Genomic DNA, 19,344 nt, shown 5'->3' on the forward strand with positions numbered 1-19,344 from the left:
GCGGGTGGAGAACCGCAGCGGCATCGCCGAGCGGCGCGGGGAGTGGGGCGCCGGCCGGAGGGCGCCGGGGCCGCCGGGCAGTGGCGGGTAGCCGGCTCTGCTCCCGGTCCGCACAGGCCGCCGCTGGGGCGGTGCGGGGCTGTGCGGCGTTTTGGGGCCGGACCCCGGCGTTTTGACATCCCGGCGCTGGGAAGGGCCGCGTCCCGGCCTACGGCGGCTGCGGGGGCCCTGCCGGCGGCTCCCGCCCCGGGCCGGGGGGCTGGCGGCCGCCTGGGGCGCCCAGCCCTGGCCGCAGGGTCTCCCCAGGGAACGCGGGGCCGGGGCCGCCGGGGGCATTTTTTCGGAGGCGGAGGGACGGCGGCGTGCGTGAATTGAGACAAAGAGCGAGGAGGAGGAGGAAGAAGAAGAGGACACTCGGGCTCGGCTACATTCCTGTGCAGAGAAAGGCGGGAGGCGGTGTTAGCCCTTTACGGACAGCTGGGTCCGGCGCTGCCCTCAGCTGCTGTCGGCGTATTTACAGCCGGCTCTCCCGGCCGTGGGAGGAGGACGGAGAAACAACCATGTAAGTTCTGAATTGCTGGGGGTCCTGTGAGAAGATGGGGGATGCCGCAGACGCCAAGGAGATGAGGAAGACTTTCATTGTTCCTGCCATCAAACCCTTTGACCATTATGATTTCTCCCGAGCGAAAATCGCCTGTAATCTGGCCTGGCTGGTGGCCAAAGCCTTTGGGACAGGTAGGTGGCGTCTCCTTCTTCTCTTTCTTTGATGCTGGTTCCTGCTTGGTTGCTTCGCTACTGAGGACGTGCGAGCCATTCCCTGAGGAGCTGAGAAGGAGGGGGGAGATGTGTGGGAAATGCTTTTGGTCTGTTCCCTTATCCTTAAGATCCCTTAACCCTTGTAGGTATTTCTGTTTTTCTTTTGTTTTTCCTTAATTACACTTAGTCTTTTTGGAGTAGTCCCACTGTTTCTATCAGCAAGTAAATTTTGTGTAGTGGCGATAATATAATTTTATTTGAGTGAATCGATCTCTCTAAAGGGTGTTTTATTTATTACTCGGGTCACACTTCTACCATGCGAAAAAAACCCAGCAATCCGCGTTTGTCTGTCATCTTGAAATGTTTCCTGTTATTGCTTAGGAGCTGAATTGGGGACTAGCAATGGAAATGGGTGCGTGCTCTTAGTTTTGACATGTGTGACAGTAGCCTGTAGCCATTTGAATGGTTTAGCAATAAGAAGGGTTTCAGGAAAAAGAGCATTTAATGCCAGGATTTGGCCTGCACAATACAGAAGGCTCTCCTTGTCTGTAAGTGTAAATGGAATCGATTTGTAATGCCTCCAAAAGGCATCAGGGCTCTGTCGTTGAAAACCTTGGACCTTGAGGAATACCAGACCTATTATTCTGTGCCTGAAACATTATTGGGCCTTGAGGAATACCAGACTTGCAGAGGTCTTCTGAGGGAGGCGTTTTGAAAATTTACCAAGCTGAGGGGTTTTTTTGTTTGTTTTTTTGTTTGTTTGTGATTTTTTGTTTTGTTTTGGTTTTGGTTTTGTTTTTTTTTAGTTTTTTGGGGAGGAGGTGGGGTTGTTTGCTTATTGTTTGTGTTTTTTGGTTTCAGTATAGCTGTAGTTTAGTAATAATTTAATTTTCTGTGGATTAAAAAGAATGTGTTTTTTTGAAAGGTGAGGTAGATATCAAAAATCATTACTTTTGCCTCTGTTTTTTGTAAAATAACAGGAAAAGGTTCCTCCTTATGGAATTTTGCACCTCTTACATTTAGGGGCAGGGTGCTATTATGTATTTAGCCAGGGTTAAAGGCATGTCTTTATGATGCTTCTGGGAATTCATGATATTTGACATGATGCTTCCAAAAAGCCACTTTTAAATCTTGTGCTTGAATCTAGTGAAATTTCAGTGAGTGCATCACTTCAAAAAGAAAGAAAATATCAGAATACTGTTTCCATATAAAGATTTGTTGATAAACTCTACTTACTTCTCTTTGTGAAACCTGGACAAGTAATATTTTGATATATGCCTTTATTAACTATGCAGATATGAAAGGTAAAATTGTAGAGAAAATTCTTGGAAGTATTTAATTCAACATTTTCAGAGATCATTATATTTTTAGGTAGCTTGGTTCTATAGGATCTACTCATGGGATTCTGAGTGTACAATGCTTGTGCTATTATATAACCCAGACTTCTAACCTGAAAACTTTTTTCTACTGGAGTTTGACAGATTCTCAACCTATGGTTGAAATGTCTTGGTTTATATTGGTTGAGTTTCTATTGGATGTGTGAAGCCACTTGCAGGGTACTTTTCTGCTACTTTCTATAGAAAGTGTGATCCAAAACAAATTCCTTTGCTCTTTCTCTTCATTACTGGGTCTGTTCTGAGATGCTTGAATGAAACATGATTAGAGGGGATAATTGGTCCATCTGCTCTCTAAACACTGCAAGTAATGTAACAGTAGGAAGAGAGATAAGCACAGACATTTGTAGTGTTTCTGGTCCCAGTTCTTCCACTAGGTTAATATAACTAGAAACTTCAAAGAAGAGTTTGTGGCTGAAGTAGGGACAAACGGTATACAGGACTTGCATGTCTGCAGTACAAATGCTTCCTTTATACTTGGAGTGAAACAGAAGAACTGACCTTCACCTTTTCCAAGAAGGAAGGAAGTTTGGGTTTGTTAAATTATTTTAGTTCTGGGGAATAGATCACAGCCTCAGTCATGTCTTCTAACTATTGCTATATACATTTTTACAGAGGAAATACAAACGATGATAGTGTGTTTATGGATGCCACATCTTATTTCAAATTTTTTTTATCCTTCAAGTATTGAAGTTCCCTAACTGCGCAGGGGAAGGGAAGGGTTTTTCCCTACCATCTATGAAACAAAGTAATGCAGTTCACTTTGATTAGTGACAAGCAGAGGTTGTTACAATCATGTATCCATTAAAGAAATATAAATCTTTATGTATCAAAGGGGTACATCTTTCAGTGGACGGCTTTCACACTCTTAAAAGCATGTTTCAATACAATCAGAGTTGTGGATACAGCTTGGCTACATGTTGTGAATTTGCTCTTACAAAAAGACTTTGAAATAGGTACTATTCATTAACACTAGTAATGGCTTTTGATGTTTCATTGATACCTATGTACAAAAACCAAGAGACAAATTGTTGCTGTTGTCCTTGGTGAAACTGCAACTATAGAGTTTGGCCAGAATAGAGGAAGGTCAAAAGAAGTTGTCTTATTAGTGAGGTGTCATATGAGAGTAAGAATGTATTAGCAGTCATATTGAAGGCATCTCGTATGAAGAATTGTTTAAGAAATACTGATTGAAGAAGGAATTCATATCTAAGTGTTGAGGGTGTGTAGGATTTTGTGCCTTGGTGTTTTGCTGTGAGACAATATATCAGTGTTAGGACGTGTCAGATTAAATGTTTCGTAATAACCAAATTGTAATACCAACTTGCAGTAACTGAAAGGGGGAAAATTAACAAGTGTAAAGTATAAAAGGGGGAATGTTTGACCTTAGACATTAAATCTGCAAATACTAAATTTCAGCCCTGTCTCCCAATGCTGGCAGTTAACCATTTCAGTATAGAAAAATTTCTTCCCAGAAAACTGGATGAACTGTATAGACAGTCTAGCCTTCAACTTCAAAGTATAATGGGACTTACTTCATAGGAATAAGTTGAAAAATGACTTGATGTTGTGTTACTCTGTGTCCTTTTTATTTCTAAAGCAACAGAAGTGGATTTCATTATTTTGGAATGTGAAGGTTTTGCCTTCTCAGTCTGCTATAGTAATAGAAAGTGTCCCTGAAAAATTTGTTATCCGTCCGCCATCCTAAAGACAGACTGAGCTAAATATACATCATTCCTGACAGTTGTTTGTTTAGCCTGTTTTTTGACAATCTCTAATTATAGAGATCCCACAGTATGTCTACTAGTCAGTTTGGACCTTATTTATCTTTAGATGTTTAAACAAAATCTTGATGTCTTTTGCTACATTGTTAAGCCATTACTTACCCTTTCCCTGGTGCTTGTGAGAATGATGGGCACCTTACCTTTTTATAACACCTTTCATATAATAAAAGCAATGTCTGTAACATTATTTAGACAAAACAGACTTCTATTTCTTTTTTGTAAGTCAAACCTTTTTGCTCTCTGTGCTTATTAAGGGTTGGTTTGGGGGGTTTTTTTGTTGGTTTTTCATGTAGTTTTTTCCTGTGGTTGGTTTGCGTGAGCTCTGTACTTTAATCTGGATCTAATGGTCCAGCTAAACCACTACCAGTACAAGGTAAATTAAAAAAATTACTTCATATTTCCAACCTATAATACTCTGATTTATTCATTAAAATATGATGTTTGCCATTTCTGCATCAGCCTAGAATTGTTGACTCATGCAGTCCGTGATTCACTGTAGCTCCGTATCTTTCTCTGCAGAACTGCTGCCTACTCAGTTGTTCCCAGCTTGTAATTGTACTGTTATAGGTTCCAGCTTTGCAGCTATACTTACATAACTGCATCCTCTTTTCAAGCCACTTCTTCCACTTATTGAAATTATCTTGAATTGTAATTTTGTCCTCCAAAGTGCTTTCAAATCCTTTTGTACCTTGGAATCACTTCTCTACAACCTTGTCTAGTGTGACTAAAGATATGAGTTCTTGAACCTGGAAGTACATGGAAGACAATGTTCTTCCCATTTGGTAGGGGGTATCTGAGTACTCTTGGAAAATGGGTTTTCGCACAGCTTTTCATCCAATTTTTAGTTACTAAGTTAAGAATATCCGTGTATGATTCTCAGAAAATTATGTGAACAGTTCTAAAGTCAGGTTAAATCTGTTGCTGCTTTACTATCCATGCAACATATTATTCTGGTACAGTAATACATTTCACTGGCTAGTATGAGATTTTTTTTTTTTTTTTTTTTTTTGGACAGGCATAAATGAAAAGCTAAATAGAAGATGCACAAGTCTGAGCAATTGTCCTAAACATTGTTGTGTTTTCTGAAGTGAAAATAAAATAGTCCACATACTTTTTAACATTAAATGTATCCTTTATAGGTGTTTGAAGCAATGGGTTACAAATGGCATAATTTGCAACTAAATATTACCCAAGAAACTTAAAAATAGCTTTTTCCTGATGATTAATGTTTTCAGAATTCATGTGTGGCTGCTTACTGCTCTTTGCACATGTTGCCAGTAGAACCATGAAGGGGGGAAATGAGCGCTGTGTATCTGACAGAAACAAGTTGTAGCTAAATACTCTCATCTGTTACGTTGGGTGTTGCAGGCCAGAACATGTTTTAATCTTTTTCTGGCAGACCTAATTTCTTCACTTTTATTCAGTCTGGCAGTAGCAAAACCTTGTAGAAGAGTTTGGAGTCCAAAAACAAATGTTTGAGATTCTTGTGAGAAATTTTTTTTATAGATTCCATCAGCTCTCTAAAATAGTTGCTGACAAATTGATACTTCAGTCAGTCCTACTAAAATCAGTGCATTAGACAAATCATCTACTGAGATGTTTTACTTGGAAAGTGTTGTATCACTCCTTTCTGTAGAACACACTTGTAACATAGTAGGTCACTTTTTTTAAAGTAAATACGTAAAATTGTATGAGCTTTTGGATCTGTTGGGTTTAGCAGAGTCCTCTGAAGTTGTGGACTGTGTATGTACAAATGTGCAGGAAGGTGATCAGGAAGATGATAGTTGCAGGATTGGCAGTACATGATGGACCTCCTTTGGGGTATAGAATCTGTTCTTTCAGTGACTCTGCCATTGAGCCTGTTTTGAGCCTTTATGCCTTTACAGCTGTAAGTGCTTGTCTGCAGAATGTAATAGATCTAACAAAGAGACTGTAGCCAAATGCTCACCAGTTTCAGGTGATGAGGTGAAATATATTTCTTCTCCCTATACCTGGTTTCTCTTTGTATTTTTTGACCACCATTGCAATTACTACTTCAGTTATAGTTTAAAATTTTCCTCTTCACCCTATGATTTAGGGTAATGTGTTGGGTTACTTTAGTGACTCCATGTTTAAAGGCGGCTCACTCAAACTTGAAGGCTATTTGTATGCTATTGATCAGGAATGTATCACTTTTTCAATATGAGATCTTACGTAATTTCCATTCTACAGCTAGCTGGTGGATTTTAATGAGCACAACTGGATACAATTCCACTCCTGAAATTAGTAACTTTTAACTACTTGCTCTGCTAACTGAGAGCTCTGAATGATTGTTTTGGTGATCATTCTGGAAAATGAGGATAGAAGTGAAAAACTCTCAAGACTTCATAAGAAAAGTAGAGTGAGTTCTTCTTCCTCCCCCTTCTTTTTTATTTTGAACAATTGGACAATACATTATTACTGGATTAGGTGGTAGTAATAAACATTTCTGCTGCAGCGTTGAAATGTAGTGTTTGAAATCTATTTGCCAAATGTAAGATTTGTATAGTTCTAACTGTTTCCAATATGTTTTCTTTTATTCAGTTAAAAGCAGTCTTACACTAAGTGAACCTGTAAGCCAGACACCAAAGAAGATGTGTCCGTTCACTTCTATCTACTTATGACTGGCAAAAAGTTTTCTTTGGCTTAATAAAGCCTAGTAATAGTTCAAGAAATGTTCATCTCTAAATTTCTGAAAGAGTTTTTTCCATACTCCATAGGCTATTTAAATCATAACTTGTCTGTAATAGTCATCAAGGTGCTAGCTGGGTGAGATAGGGTTATAATTATACTATTATCTTTACATTTCTCATAACTTGCCTCTCCCAAAAATAAGTTCTGAAGGTGTTTATGTTAATGAAAATTGATCCCCTTATTGCCAGGGTTAATTCTAAGTCATTATTTTGTTTATTAAAACCTGAATCAATACACAGGTTTTAGTAAATTAGATGCTAATCCTCCCATTTTAATAAGAAATGCCAGTACCAGATACATTTTGTAGGTTTTGTGAGGAGCACTTCCTGTTGTGCTACTGAAGACAGAATATTGGATGGGATAGATAAATAGTGTGACAATTAATAGAGCATTTCTTACGTGATTTTCTGTGTTCAAAGAATAACTAAAGACTGTTTAGGCTATGAAAGTAGAGTCTCTGCATGTTTTTTCCTTAAAAGGTTTGGGGCTTGTTTGGTTGGTTTGTTTGTTTTTGGTGTTTTTGTTTGTTTTGGTTTGGTTTGGGGTTTTTTTGGTCTTTTGTTTCTTTTTTTGAATGAGGAATCCCTTTTAAGTGCAGAACAGCTGTTGAAGCAGTGGATAATGGTCTATTTTTGTGGAATCTAGAGGCAGGAGGGGAGGATCTGTTTATTCTGTGATGTAAGTTCTGATGTATTTCTGTGAAGGTAAATTCAAGAATCTCTCAAGTTCAGCTTGGCAAGGTGGACAAAGTTAAGAATGGTTATACTGAAATTGAGCATGCTGTAAATTTATAGATGTTGGCCTTTCAGATACTTGTCTCTAGACAGAAGTACACCTACACCCTACTAGCCAAGAACAATCGAAGTGGCAGACTGATTAAACAAACCGAAAAGTAAAAATGATTTTGTAATTTCTACTCTCTCATTTTGTTTTCCACTTCCTGATTAAAAATCTTGTTTCTTGATGGTGTCTCCAAAATAAAATAGTAAACTGAAATGTCTCTGTTCTATTGAGTCCAATACAAAAATTCACCAGAAGTTAAATAATATAATTCTTTCTTCTCTGACCTGTTTTCAATTCTCAGACTCCTGACTTCTGTGCAGGCTCTGCTGTCTTGTGCCCAGATTGTAAATGTGCCACCAGAATCCTTGTTGGCAAGTGGGAGTCTGAATGAGGTAACAGCATGGTTACTTCATGGCAAAAGCATACCTTTGCTGACCTGCAGAAAACTGTCAAGTCCATTAAGATTTGACATATATTCATCTACTAGTTTGGACTAGAAAGTGGTTAAAGGTATTAGAATTTTCATTAAATAATTCTGTTTTAAACCTCAGTCTTCTGCAAATAATTTTTTCTTCTTAATGTCTTTGTGCATTGATGTCAGTAAGCTCTAGAGAGGAAGTTTTCTAGGCTGAGACTTAATGTGGCCTTGTGGCTCCCATCTTTTAATTAGAAAGCCCATGGTAAAATATTTTAACTTGTTTATATTATCCTCAGGAATTAAAAAAACCCAAAACAAACAAACAACATGGAGACCACGTTGACAAAGACTTCTAAGCTTTTGGACATTCTTAAGGCAAACATTCATAAATCTGAAATCATTCCCTGATACAAACTTGAAAAACTCAATAGGTGTGTAAAGGATTGTATTCATCTGTGTAGAAGCATGGAAACTTTACCAAAGAAGCAATGTGTTTTTAAAGAAAGTTTAGACTTTTCACACTAATACAAGTAATTTTTTCCAAAGGAGGAATTCATACTGTCTTCCAAGGAGTAATTCTTACTTATCTGAGCAGAGAGGGTTTTTTATAAAGCAACTTTTAAAAGTAAATTCAGTAGTGGTATGCATGAATTATTTTTAGACCATTCCTTCCCTTTAAAATGGTCTGTTTAAATGGAAAATTAAGTTGCATTTCTCTCTCACAGTGGGGAGTGTTCTGGTTTTGTCTGGAATAGAGTTAATTTTCTTCCTGTAGCTGATGCAGTGCTGTGTTTTGGACTCAGTGTGAGAGCACTGTTGATAACACACTGGTGTTTCAGTTGTTTCTTCAGTGGTGCTTTCTCTAAGTCAAGGACTTCTCAGAGCCTCGTGCCAGCGAGGAGGTGCAGGAGGAGCTGTGGGGGAGTGTGGCCAGGACAGCTGAGCTGAGCTGGCCACAGGGATGTTGCAAACCATGGCTGTTGTGCTCAGGATGAACTGGGGGAGTTGGCTGGGAGGGGCTGATTGCTGCTTGGGAATGGGCTCTCTCTCTTTTTCCCTTTCATTGTTATTATTTTTATAATAATTTTACTTTGTTTCAATTATTAAACTGTTTTTATCTCAGCCTGCAGGATTTACCTTTTTCCAGCTCTCTTCCCTATCCTCCCATCCCACCAGGGAGAAGCGGGGTAAAGAACAAGAAGCTGGGCCACTTAGTTGGGGCTGGGGTTAAACCACAACAGGGAGTAATAATAATCCTGTGTTTGCTTTAAAGCTTTGAGTAAGCCCTTTAGTTCTTAAATTTTTTTTTTTCTCTAAAAAGAGCATCTGCAGGACTCTTGATTCCTTGATTATTTATGAAAAATTACCTGAAGATATGTTGATTACTTTCTTGAAGTTAGCCTGATTGTTAAATTTGAGTTACAGTTTTGGGCTAATGTGGTATTATACTTTTTTGTTCCTTTCTCTGTGTGTTGAACTTGCCCATTAGCTTCATTTATTCTCTTCATAGTACAATATTTACAAAATTCAAAATGTCAGAATTATTTCCAAAATTAAAATTTGTAGTCCTGTTCACAATTCTAGGAAAAAAATAGAGTGGTCATCTAGTTTAGTCTCCTCCTCCAGGAAGAGGCAGCCTCAAAGTTCAAAGAGGTTTCTCAGGGCCTTGTCCACAGTTTTGAAAGTCCCTGTGGATGGTTTCACAGCTGGGTCCCCAGGCAACCTGTACCTATACTCTGGTGGTCTCTCTTGAAAAACTTTTTCCTTGCATCAGCCTGTGACCACTGCCTTTTGTCCAAGTCCATGTTTCCAAAACCTGTTGGTGCTGGAAGAGTGCAGGTAGATCTTCCACCTTCTCTCCAGCACTGCACCCACTATCCCGGTCTCACCTGCATTTTATGTGTCCAGCAGGACACCCCTCTAACGTAATTACCACGGATTTCAAGGTCAGGTGGTACTTTATGGCAATAGGTGCAACAAGGTATTTCTTTTAACATGGGTCATTTACCTCAGAGTTTAATCTGAAAGATTCCTCTTGTCAGCTGGGCAAAGGAATGACTGGTAAAATGCACATATCAGGGATTAGTGTTAAGATTCTTCTCTACTGAACAGAGCCTGTTTAACAATCTCTAGTCCTGACAGAATTGGTAATAAAGGCTTTTGACCCTACTGATTGTTCTGATAATCTGCTGAAAACTGGATGTAGCCTTGAAATAATTCCCTGCCACAAGACTCCAGAGGCAGCACATGCCAATTCTGGAAGGACTTCTACTCCGAGATAGAGTTTTCTCTGTCTGTTACCTATCTCTGTGGGGGTTTTTTGTTTTCTTTTTAAACTCTAACATGAGAACACAGTTTGAATCTTCTATCAAGGCCTATTCTGGTATCAAACAGTTCAATATATGTTATGGAGTGGGGGAAATTCCCGTGTTTCTGCCTGTGCAGAGGGAACTCTGGCAGGAATTTTTGTAAAGAATTCTAATCTTGTTGCACCAGAGATTCCTTGTTTGTATGCTTTCACACTTTTTATACATTCAGAATATGTCTGCAGCCACAGCTTTTCTTCCTAGCCCTTTGTTTCTGTATTCTGTTTTTCTAATACATTTCTTTTCTGGTTATATTTTTACAAAGACCAATGAGGTTTTTTTCCAGATTTATTTTTGTGTACACCAGTGAAGTAAAAGAAATGACATACATGTCATTTTGTCTTTTTCTGTATTTTCAGAAGCAGAACTAAGCTTTATAAATAATTCTATTTGCCTTTGCTAGTCATAATGTCGATTTTTTTTTTTCTGTATTGAGTTTTTAATTACTAAATCCCAGCAGTGGTTGTCATTCTTTCATGATAAATGCATTTATTTCATCTTGTCACTTTAGGATGTGCTTCAGTGATACAGAAGACAAGAAATAACAGGCATTGAGTTTGTTATTTACTGTCTTGAGATTTCTCTTCTGGCTCAAATTTTCAGACTTGAAATCTGTCATTGTCTTCAGTGAATCTGAACCACAGAGTATGTGACTTCTGTTTATGTGTAGCTAAGTACTCCTGCCTCAAGAGTTTGGTTTTTTTTCATATGGGAATGAGGCTTTTTTAGATCTTCTAAGAAATTAAAAATGGCTTTATCGGTTCCTCCCTGTTTCCTCCCATCCCCATTTAAATTCTCATCTGCTTCAAAACATGGGTGTGTGGATTTTGGTTTGGGTTTTTATTTGGTTGGTTGGGTTGGGTTTTTGTTGTGGGGTTTTTTTTCTGTTTTTTCAAAAGCAAAATCTGCTGTGTGAGCATTGTGAGATACTTACAAAAAATGTTTTCTAATCCTCTCTATCTTGAAGAAATAGCATAAAGATGCTTTAAGAGTTGGCATTTGGAGTTGCAGAGGATAAAGTCCTGATGAGAATTGAGCTCCTGATACTGAAGTGGAAATGGATCATTAGGGACTTCAGAAATAACAAGCCTAATGTTTAAATAGACAATGTGTGGACAAAGAGGGAAAAGAAAGAAGGTCAGGTAGGCTTGAGATAGATGAAAACAATACCTGGGGAAGCAGGTATCTAGCAGCTCTGAGATCCTCAGTTAGAAATGCCTTTTGTTGGACTGGATGACTCTAGATCCTGTAGTTAGTAGGTGAATTTGGGAAGTGCAAGAGAAGATGGAAATGTCATTTCCTGACACTGGGAGATATTTTTGTTAGCGGTTTTAATATCATCTTGTAAAAAAGTAGGCCTGTTAGACATTAGATTTGTGTTTTAAAGGTCAGAGTAGCTGTGCTGAGGGTATATTTTGATCTGTATTCTAAAGCAGAGCTGTCAGTTTTCTTGCCAAATGTAGGCTCATGGTTTAAGCAAATTACAAACTATACCTCTCTTTCACTTGATACTCTGAATTGGGAAAAGAATCAGCAATAGCTTACCCTTTCCTACTATCCTTCTGGCATTTAAGGAATGTGTTAATATTTCTTTCACTTTTTGCACTCTATAAAGCATATCTTCTTTCACAACTAGAAGGCAGCTGGCACCTTCCAAAGCCCATCTTGGAAGCACATGAACTGCAATAGAATATGTATGAGGAAGAAGATGATCTGTCATTATCTTGTGATGGCATGTTCTGTTCTTTCTCTCTCTTCTCCTGCTCCACCCTTACTGGGCTGTTTACTCCAGACTGATTCAAACCTTGTCTGTTTAGCCATTTATCCAGCTGAAGGCAAAGGGAATAGGAACTTAGAGTTGCATCACTGCTTTCCTACGCACTTATCTTTTTTTCTAGCAATTAAACAGGCTTTTTCCATTTGGACTTGGGAAAAGAATCACATGCTCTTTATCCCATAAATGTTGTTGGCTTAACTAATTTTACAACAATAGAGAATGAAATTCTTCCAGGAGGAAAATGGAGCATCTTGCAGTGTGTATGCCTGAAAATCTGAAAGTTATTTTCCACTTGACTTGTGATCTAATTTAATTTGATCTAGTACTATATTTAATTAATTTTTAATTATTACTTTTGTGGTAGACAATTATAAATATAGTCTGCCTGTATTGTGTTATGTACAGTATTTGAAAAAACTGTTGGATTGTCCTGGAATGCTAATTTTGGAGTTAAAATCTCAGCATAAATTTGACAAAATCTTGCGTAGCTTTCTGTGGGTGCTAAGCCAGCTCACTGAAAAAGGAGGAAAACCACAATTTTAAGGGAAGTCAGTAACACAACTAGGCCAATAAGAACTCAGTATTTTTTCAGAAAGAAACTGATAATATTTTTTCTTCCTTCTCCATTCTTCTAATTTCAGTTAAAAGCCCATATATTTATGCTTAACTGCTGGATTGTCATCATTCTGTGATGCATGACCTTTGAAATAGACAGTATAATAATCAAAATGCTCCTGCATACATGGAAACTAGAAGGCTGCTTTTTGTCTTGAATTATTCTGTGCTGAAACATAATGTTTCAGTTCCATTTTGTTATTGTAATAGAGTCCAGAGTTTAAAAGGGTGTTGCTCTGCCTTTATATGTCTGACCTATATGATGTTATGCCAAAGGAAATGAGAATGTTTGGGCATGTATTTGGAGAAGCCAAGAAATTTTAATGTAATGATGCTGTGAAACCACAGGTTGGTCTTCTGTTGTAGCCTTTGCAGTGTGAGACACTTGGAATTTTTCTTAAGTTTCTATTTATAGTTCAAATATTACCATTGTATTAAATTTTTCCCAGTACTTTATAATATAATTGCTGGTGGAGACTTTGGCCTCCCCTTGATTATGCTTTCTTGAACATAGTTTTGAGTTCATATATAGTTTTTAAAAAATCCCCTAGTACTCCAACTGTCCTTTCTGATACTGACTTGTGCTTTTTTTTATTTTGTAGAAAATGTTCCAGAAGAACTACGAGAACCATTTTACACAGACCAGTATGACCAAGAGCACATTAAACCACCTGTTGTTAACTTGCTGCTGTCTGCCGAGCTCTACTGTCGTGCTGGGAGCCTTATTCTCAAGAGTGATGCTGCAAAACCACTTCTAGGTCATGATGCTGTTATACAAGCCCTGGCACAAAAAGGCCTTTATGTCACTGACCAAGAGAAGTTGGTGACTGAACGAGATCTTCACAAAAAACCAATTCAGATGGTGAGTGTTCAGAGCTTGTGTGTTACATCTCTTCTCTCTCTCTGTGTAGTCCCAATACCTACAGATCTGTCTTTAAAAATGCATCATTATGTTGAAGTATTTTTGTCAAGAGTTCAATAGGATTCATTACTGGGAAGTTTATAATTGTTTTGGTTTGGGTTTTTTTTCTTCTCATCAGCTGTCAGTGCAGGTGTATTTCTTCTGTATTAATGCAAAAATACACCTATCTTCCTGCTTAGTTCAAATGCTACATTTTTAAATATAGCAGTGACAATATGATCACTTTGATTTCAGTTTTACAGCACTGACTGTGAGTAAATATGTCTGTGTTAGAAAAGTCTGTAAACATTTTTCTTGGGCAGAAATCTTTGCTTAAAATCTTGAATAAAAAAAGGCTTTGGTGTTAGGTAATTTAACTTAATAACATTGAATAGTCACCTGTTGCACATTAAGTCAATGTAAAACATGCAACAATGGTATTTTTTCATGGATACTTTTAATAATATGTCTTTGCTTTATACAACTGCTAATTAAAACATTAGTTCAACTGAGGAATGATTCTATTAGTAAGCTCTTAAGTTATGGCTTTTCTTCTTTGGGGCTGTGTTATAAAAAATTAACTGTAAAAAGGATGTCTACATATGTTTGTTTAGCAAATGGCAGTATGATAGAATAAGATGCTAATATGTTTAAAGTGAAATATTTTTAAAGTTCACCTTTTTATATTTATATTTAATACTTAATTTAAAGAATAAATGAAGTGAACAAAGTATTTGTGGGCAGTGACCCATAGCTGCTGCCAGAATGAAGGTGTGTGGGAATTAATATAGCTATGGTGATTGTAGAGGTCTTTTCCAATCTAAATAATTTTATGTTTCTAAGTGATGCAAAATTTGCAGGACACATGCAATATTTGTGGGTGGTTTAGGAGTGTTCTTAATGTTCACAGAAGTCAAAGCATTTAACAAACAAACTTCCTGTTTATGTTTTTACAGAACTTTATTCTGTTCTTGCCTCTGAAGGAAAATAAGGTTACTCACTTGCATTTATGAGCCTTTGGTCTCCCCATTTGATTCTTTTAATTTGATCCCTGTCTAGAGTAGCTGTAAGAGTCATCTCTTCCCAGAGTTGTCAGTTGAAAAAAAAAAAGGTGTCAGTATTCCCTAGTTCGGTTTGCTGATCTTTGTTTTAGTAATAAAATGCATTTCAATATTAATTTATTTCCCCCATGCTTGTGGGGCCGTTTGTGTGTTTCTTTGCTGTGTTGTTTAGGCATAGTCAGCAGGCAGTTATTGATGCATGAACATCATAACAGTTGATAGCCCCAGGTTCCTGCTGTGCCCAGGGCACTGGTCCCCACTCCAGTACCAGTAACAGATGGGTGCACTGTTGCTGTTGTCAGCTGACAGGTAGCTGGGCTGTGACAAGGACAGAGAACACAACTGGCTTGGGCAGAAACACAGCCTTGTCCTAAACAACTGCTAGCAAGAAAGTGGCTGTGAAACTGTAGACTCAGTACTAACACCCTGAGCCCAAGAGTTTTGCTTGGTCAAACCATGCTGTCATTCCTATGCAAGTTCATAGCAGCAGCATTATATTTTAATTGGAAAGCCTCAACCCTTTTCCTTATTGTACTATTAGTAAAGTTGGCAGAGAGCTTCAAATCTGGCTGTTGCAGTATTGGCAGTCTTTTCTCTTGATGTCTTCCAGTACCTTTTCCTATTATTCCATATGTCACAGTTTCTAAAAGTCTTACAAATTTAAATGTATATCCTGTTTTAGAGCATGGAATAATTTTTCTTTTTCAATTATGTAGAACAGAAGTTTTCCCATGTAATTAACACATATGTTCCTCTAGTAGACCAGATTGTGTTAAACCCATGTAAAATGTAATTTTGAGCAATTTAATAGTGTGGTTGTCTTTCCGTTTGCTAGCCTGTCTTCCCCAGGAATAGGAGAAAGATGTTGGTGTTTGTTAGAGGATATTTCTTGTTATCTTCTCAGATGTGTTGTACTTTCCCTAGATGAAAAGGGGCAAATTATATTATAAAATGGAATTATGGAAAGAGGTTTGAGTATGGAATGTTTTAATTTTACACGTGTATTATAACATGTGTAGCTGTGGCCAACAGACTTGGAATTCCTTGGACTGGATGTTTGTACAGTGACATCTGTGGGGATTAATTGTTGGCTTACTTCACATGTGACTATTTAGTAAAGCAGGCATTTTGGTCTTCTCTCTTTCTTAGGTTGAACTTTTCTAGGAGGCACCTTACATACTTAAGTTCTTGAAAAGTCTAGCAAATGGATGTGCTGCTTTGTGCTGGAGTCAGGATAGACAGCACTTTGCTTGTTTAGTCATGACTGGCTTGGCTGCATTAGTATCTGAGAGGCTGCCAATGCTATGTTCATGTATTTCTCTGTGTGTGTACATACATAGGTGTAGGGGAGCAAAAGAACCAAATACCATGTTATTTCTCTTCTGGTTGAAATTTATTTGGTCTTAGCTCTGCTACACTAGACTTCAGACAGTGCAGAAATAGTCTAGAGCTTGGAATTGAAAGTGTTGAACCAAGAACCAGAGTATTTTTCTCCTGGAAATTATACTTCTGTACAAAAGGAATTATCTGATATTTAAGAAGTTTATGGAAGCTAAGTTTAAAAAATTTTGCAAAGATATTTATGTCAGTTGGCAAGTTCCAATGCATAAAAAAACCCCCAAATCTGTCTTCAGCAGGCACTCCCATATGGAAATGTGAGATTTTGACCTGCTATAGAAATCAGAAATAGCTGAAGAATTCAGCACGGTTCTGATAATGATGCAATAGTTTTCTAATGCTTTCAGCTATAATATGCATAGATCGCTGTTCAAGTCAAGCTTAAATTTATTTTTCCACGCTGATTTATTTTTTTTAATTTTGTATTTCCTTCATAACCCAAACTGACTTAAGCCTTCAAATATGAGATACAAAAGAGGAAGGCAATTTGGATTTTTTCATATTTTTACTCATATAAGCATTGGATCTCTTTGTTTTAAAAACATATATTTCTTCGTACGGGATAAGTCAGAGGAGGCTTTTCTAAAACTTTCTCCATTATAACAAGAATTTTATATTAACTGAATAAATTATTTTCCATGCCAAATCATTTTACAAGAATTCTGATATTTAATCAGGCTGATCACTTGGTATTCATATGGTCGCTTTCAATTTGCTTCAAGTGCAGGGAAGAATAAACAGATTCAGAGAGGAATTAAGAAATGCTTTCCTTCCCTCAAGTCCCTGCAATGCACTTCTACCATGTGAGGAAAGGAATAAAAAATCAGCATCTCAGTTCACTTTGCAGGGAAACTGATACTGCATAACTACCCCAGCAGTGGACTTCTGTCCCTAATGTGACAGGGCTGAAACTACCGGATTTTCTGGCTTGAGGGGTAATAATGTCAAACCTTGAATATCTGTTTAAAACCAATGTTGTTAGGGGCTGGAGAGATACAGTAATGTTACAGACTTTTACCAAATTTTCACCAGAAAAATCTATTTTCTAAGCTTATTATTGTATATTGATAGAACGTTCTCAGCTGACTACAAAAAACAGTCATTAACTTGCAAGGCATTTTAAGATATTTAGTTCTTAAATAAAATTTAGTGACTAGATAAAGGTTAGGGAATACCCTGTGTATAAATACTATATCCAAGAAAATATGCCATACAAATATTTTGTATATTTTCAGAGTGGAAAAGTATAAAAGCCATGCTAAGCATAATATAATCAAAAAGGATAACTTTTGTTAAAAAGTTGAAGTCTCAGTTCAGAAAAAGTGTTGCAAGAAAGTTAACCAGCTGAGCAGCTACTTTAAACTTGCACCCATGTATAATTACTGTCATTAATCAAGTAACACCTAAATCCTTCATAAAATTCTACAATTTTCAGCCAAGATGGAAAGGGAATGAGAGGCTCCTGCAAAACCCCAGCAATAAGTCCGTAATAGCTGGTAGGAATAAAAATTGCTATTTTCCTAATTCTGAGACATTTTTTGTGTGCATGGGGTTTAAATATAAAAAGTAATGTGCTGTCATCTAAGTTGTTTGTCCATTTAGCTGTAAATTACCTTCTTCCTTGAAGATGTCTATTGTGATGAAGTCTGGCAATAATTTTGCTGTAGCAGTTTGTGAATCTGGACTACAACTGAGGTACAATTAGGTGTGCCTGTATTAGCTAGTTAGTAGTCATCAGGAGTGCAGGTTTGAGGCAAATATCTGTGTTTCTTCCAGTTACTGCTCTTGTGGTTTGCAATGTGGCAGCATCTCAGGGAGCACAAATGCAGTTTTTTTGAGCACGTAACCTGGAAGCTGGGCCCTAGGATCACACCAACGGTAGCCCACTTGCCGTGGGGTACTCATTTCCCAGGACTAGAGAAGAGCTGACTGAAGTGAATACCCTGAAGAGGGAGCAGAGGCAAGTCCAGGGACCTTTGCACCAGTTTTGCTTTTCTGTTGTGCAGAACTAATTGTGAAGTTAATCACAGCTGGCGAAACTCCTGTGGAAGGCTGGAGGACAGGGGGATTGATAGTGCTAGGTGTGTATGTACCCACAGTCAGAACCTGGCTCTCCTTCTGGGTAAGATAACAGACAGTAAGTGATTAACTCATCCTGCAGTCCAGACTTTTGGTCTCCCTGGCAGACTGCATTCATTGGAAATGACAGTGCCTTTCATCAGCAGTGTGTTTCTCCTTGAGGAAGGGCTGCAGTGGCTCACCTGGTTACTTGCAGCTACATGCTACAGCCCCTGTACTTCCAGGCTGTACAGCTCCTTTAACTCTGGAAAGCAATACAACGTGTACTAAGCAGTTCACAGAACAAAGAAGTAAGATGTGGTTTCTGCCCTGAAGAATTTTTTTTTCTGGTTTTAGGCATGATGCAACAGGTTTCCATTCCATGCTATTGTAAATTAGTTGTTAGATGAAGACACATAAAAAGAATTTGCAGTTACTTGACTTGAGACCATAGATACCATAATTTGTTAGTTAAAGCACCAGATTCTAACTGCCTTGTGATATATAATCATCTTTGATAGTAGTATGTTTCACAGAAGATTAAAATAATGTAATAAGCAAATATAGTGGTGAAACAGAACCTGAGTTCAGTGAGTCTGATGTGCTGTGTAGAACCAGTCTACTGTGGGTTTGGGCTGGGATAATCTAATCTTTAGAGGTTCCATATTTTTTGTTCCATTTCTAGTCTCTTCACATACATTCCCTGTAAGGTTCTCATTTGCTTGAAAACAGGGATCCAGTATTTTTGCTGGACTTACCATGTCAAATATACCATGTGTCAAATATACCATATGTGCAGTTAGCACTGCACAAACACCTGTTTGCTGCAGTGATGTTGTACCAGGCTCCCTCACACACAAGATGCCAGTTCACAGTTGGGCCATGGTAACTGCTGCAGCTCTCCACAGAGTTCATTCTGCACTTACCATTTTAACTTAGGACTTAATGTCCTATTAGCTTTTTTTTCAAGCATGTTTGTTGACTCATAGCCTGGGTATTTTGTTTTGCTTGTATTTAATTATGTTTTTCTTGTATGTAGAAAATGTTTTTTTTCCTGTGTCATGTAAATAGAAGCAGTGTCTTGGGATGTTTTTTACAGTATGTTTGTCTAGCATTCAGTGAGTGCAAAACATACAGGTTATCAGTGAGTTGTAGTGGGGTTTGCAGTACTTCTGTATATCCATATCAGAAATTTGTGGAAGACTGAGATAACCACAAAGGCCTCTGCAACATCCTTTGGGTTTCATGGAATGCTGTTTGCTCAACTTGTGCACCAAATGTGGCAACTAATGTGGAAGGTAGCAAAGCTCCTGACACCAAG

General features: G+C 38.0%; 1 protein-coding gene across 4 annotated transcripts in view; it reads left to right on the forward strand.

Moving 5' to 3' along the window:
* The first annotated feature begins 17 nt into the window (after window positions 1-17).
* CAMSAP2 (calmodulin regulated spectrin associated protein family member 2) overlaps window positions 18-19,344 on the forward strand; it is an 81,183-nt gene continuing 61,856 nt past the window's right edge. For all 4 annotated transcript variants that reach the window (XM_082287563.1, XM_082287564.1, XM_082287565.1 and 1 more), the window contains exons 1-2: window positions 18-735; window positions 13,208-13,467. In XM_082287563.1, coding sequence (XP_082143689.1) covers window positions 597-735; window positions 13,208-13,467 — 399 coding nt within the window. In that variant the 5' untranslated portion in view covers window positions 18-596. The remainder of the gene's footprint in view (window positions 736-13,207; window positions 13,468-19,344) is intronic.

The sequence above is a fragment of the Coloeus monedula genome, assembly GCF_965178545.1.
Source record: "Coloeus monedula genome assembly, chromosome: 9".
NCBI classification, from domain to species: domain Eukaryota; kingdom Metazoa; phylum Chordata; class Aves; order Passeriformes; family Corvidae; genus Coloeus; species Coloeus monedula.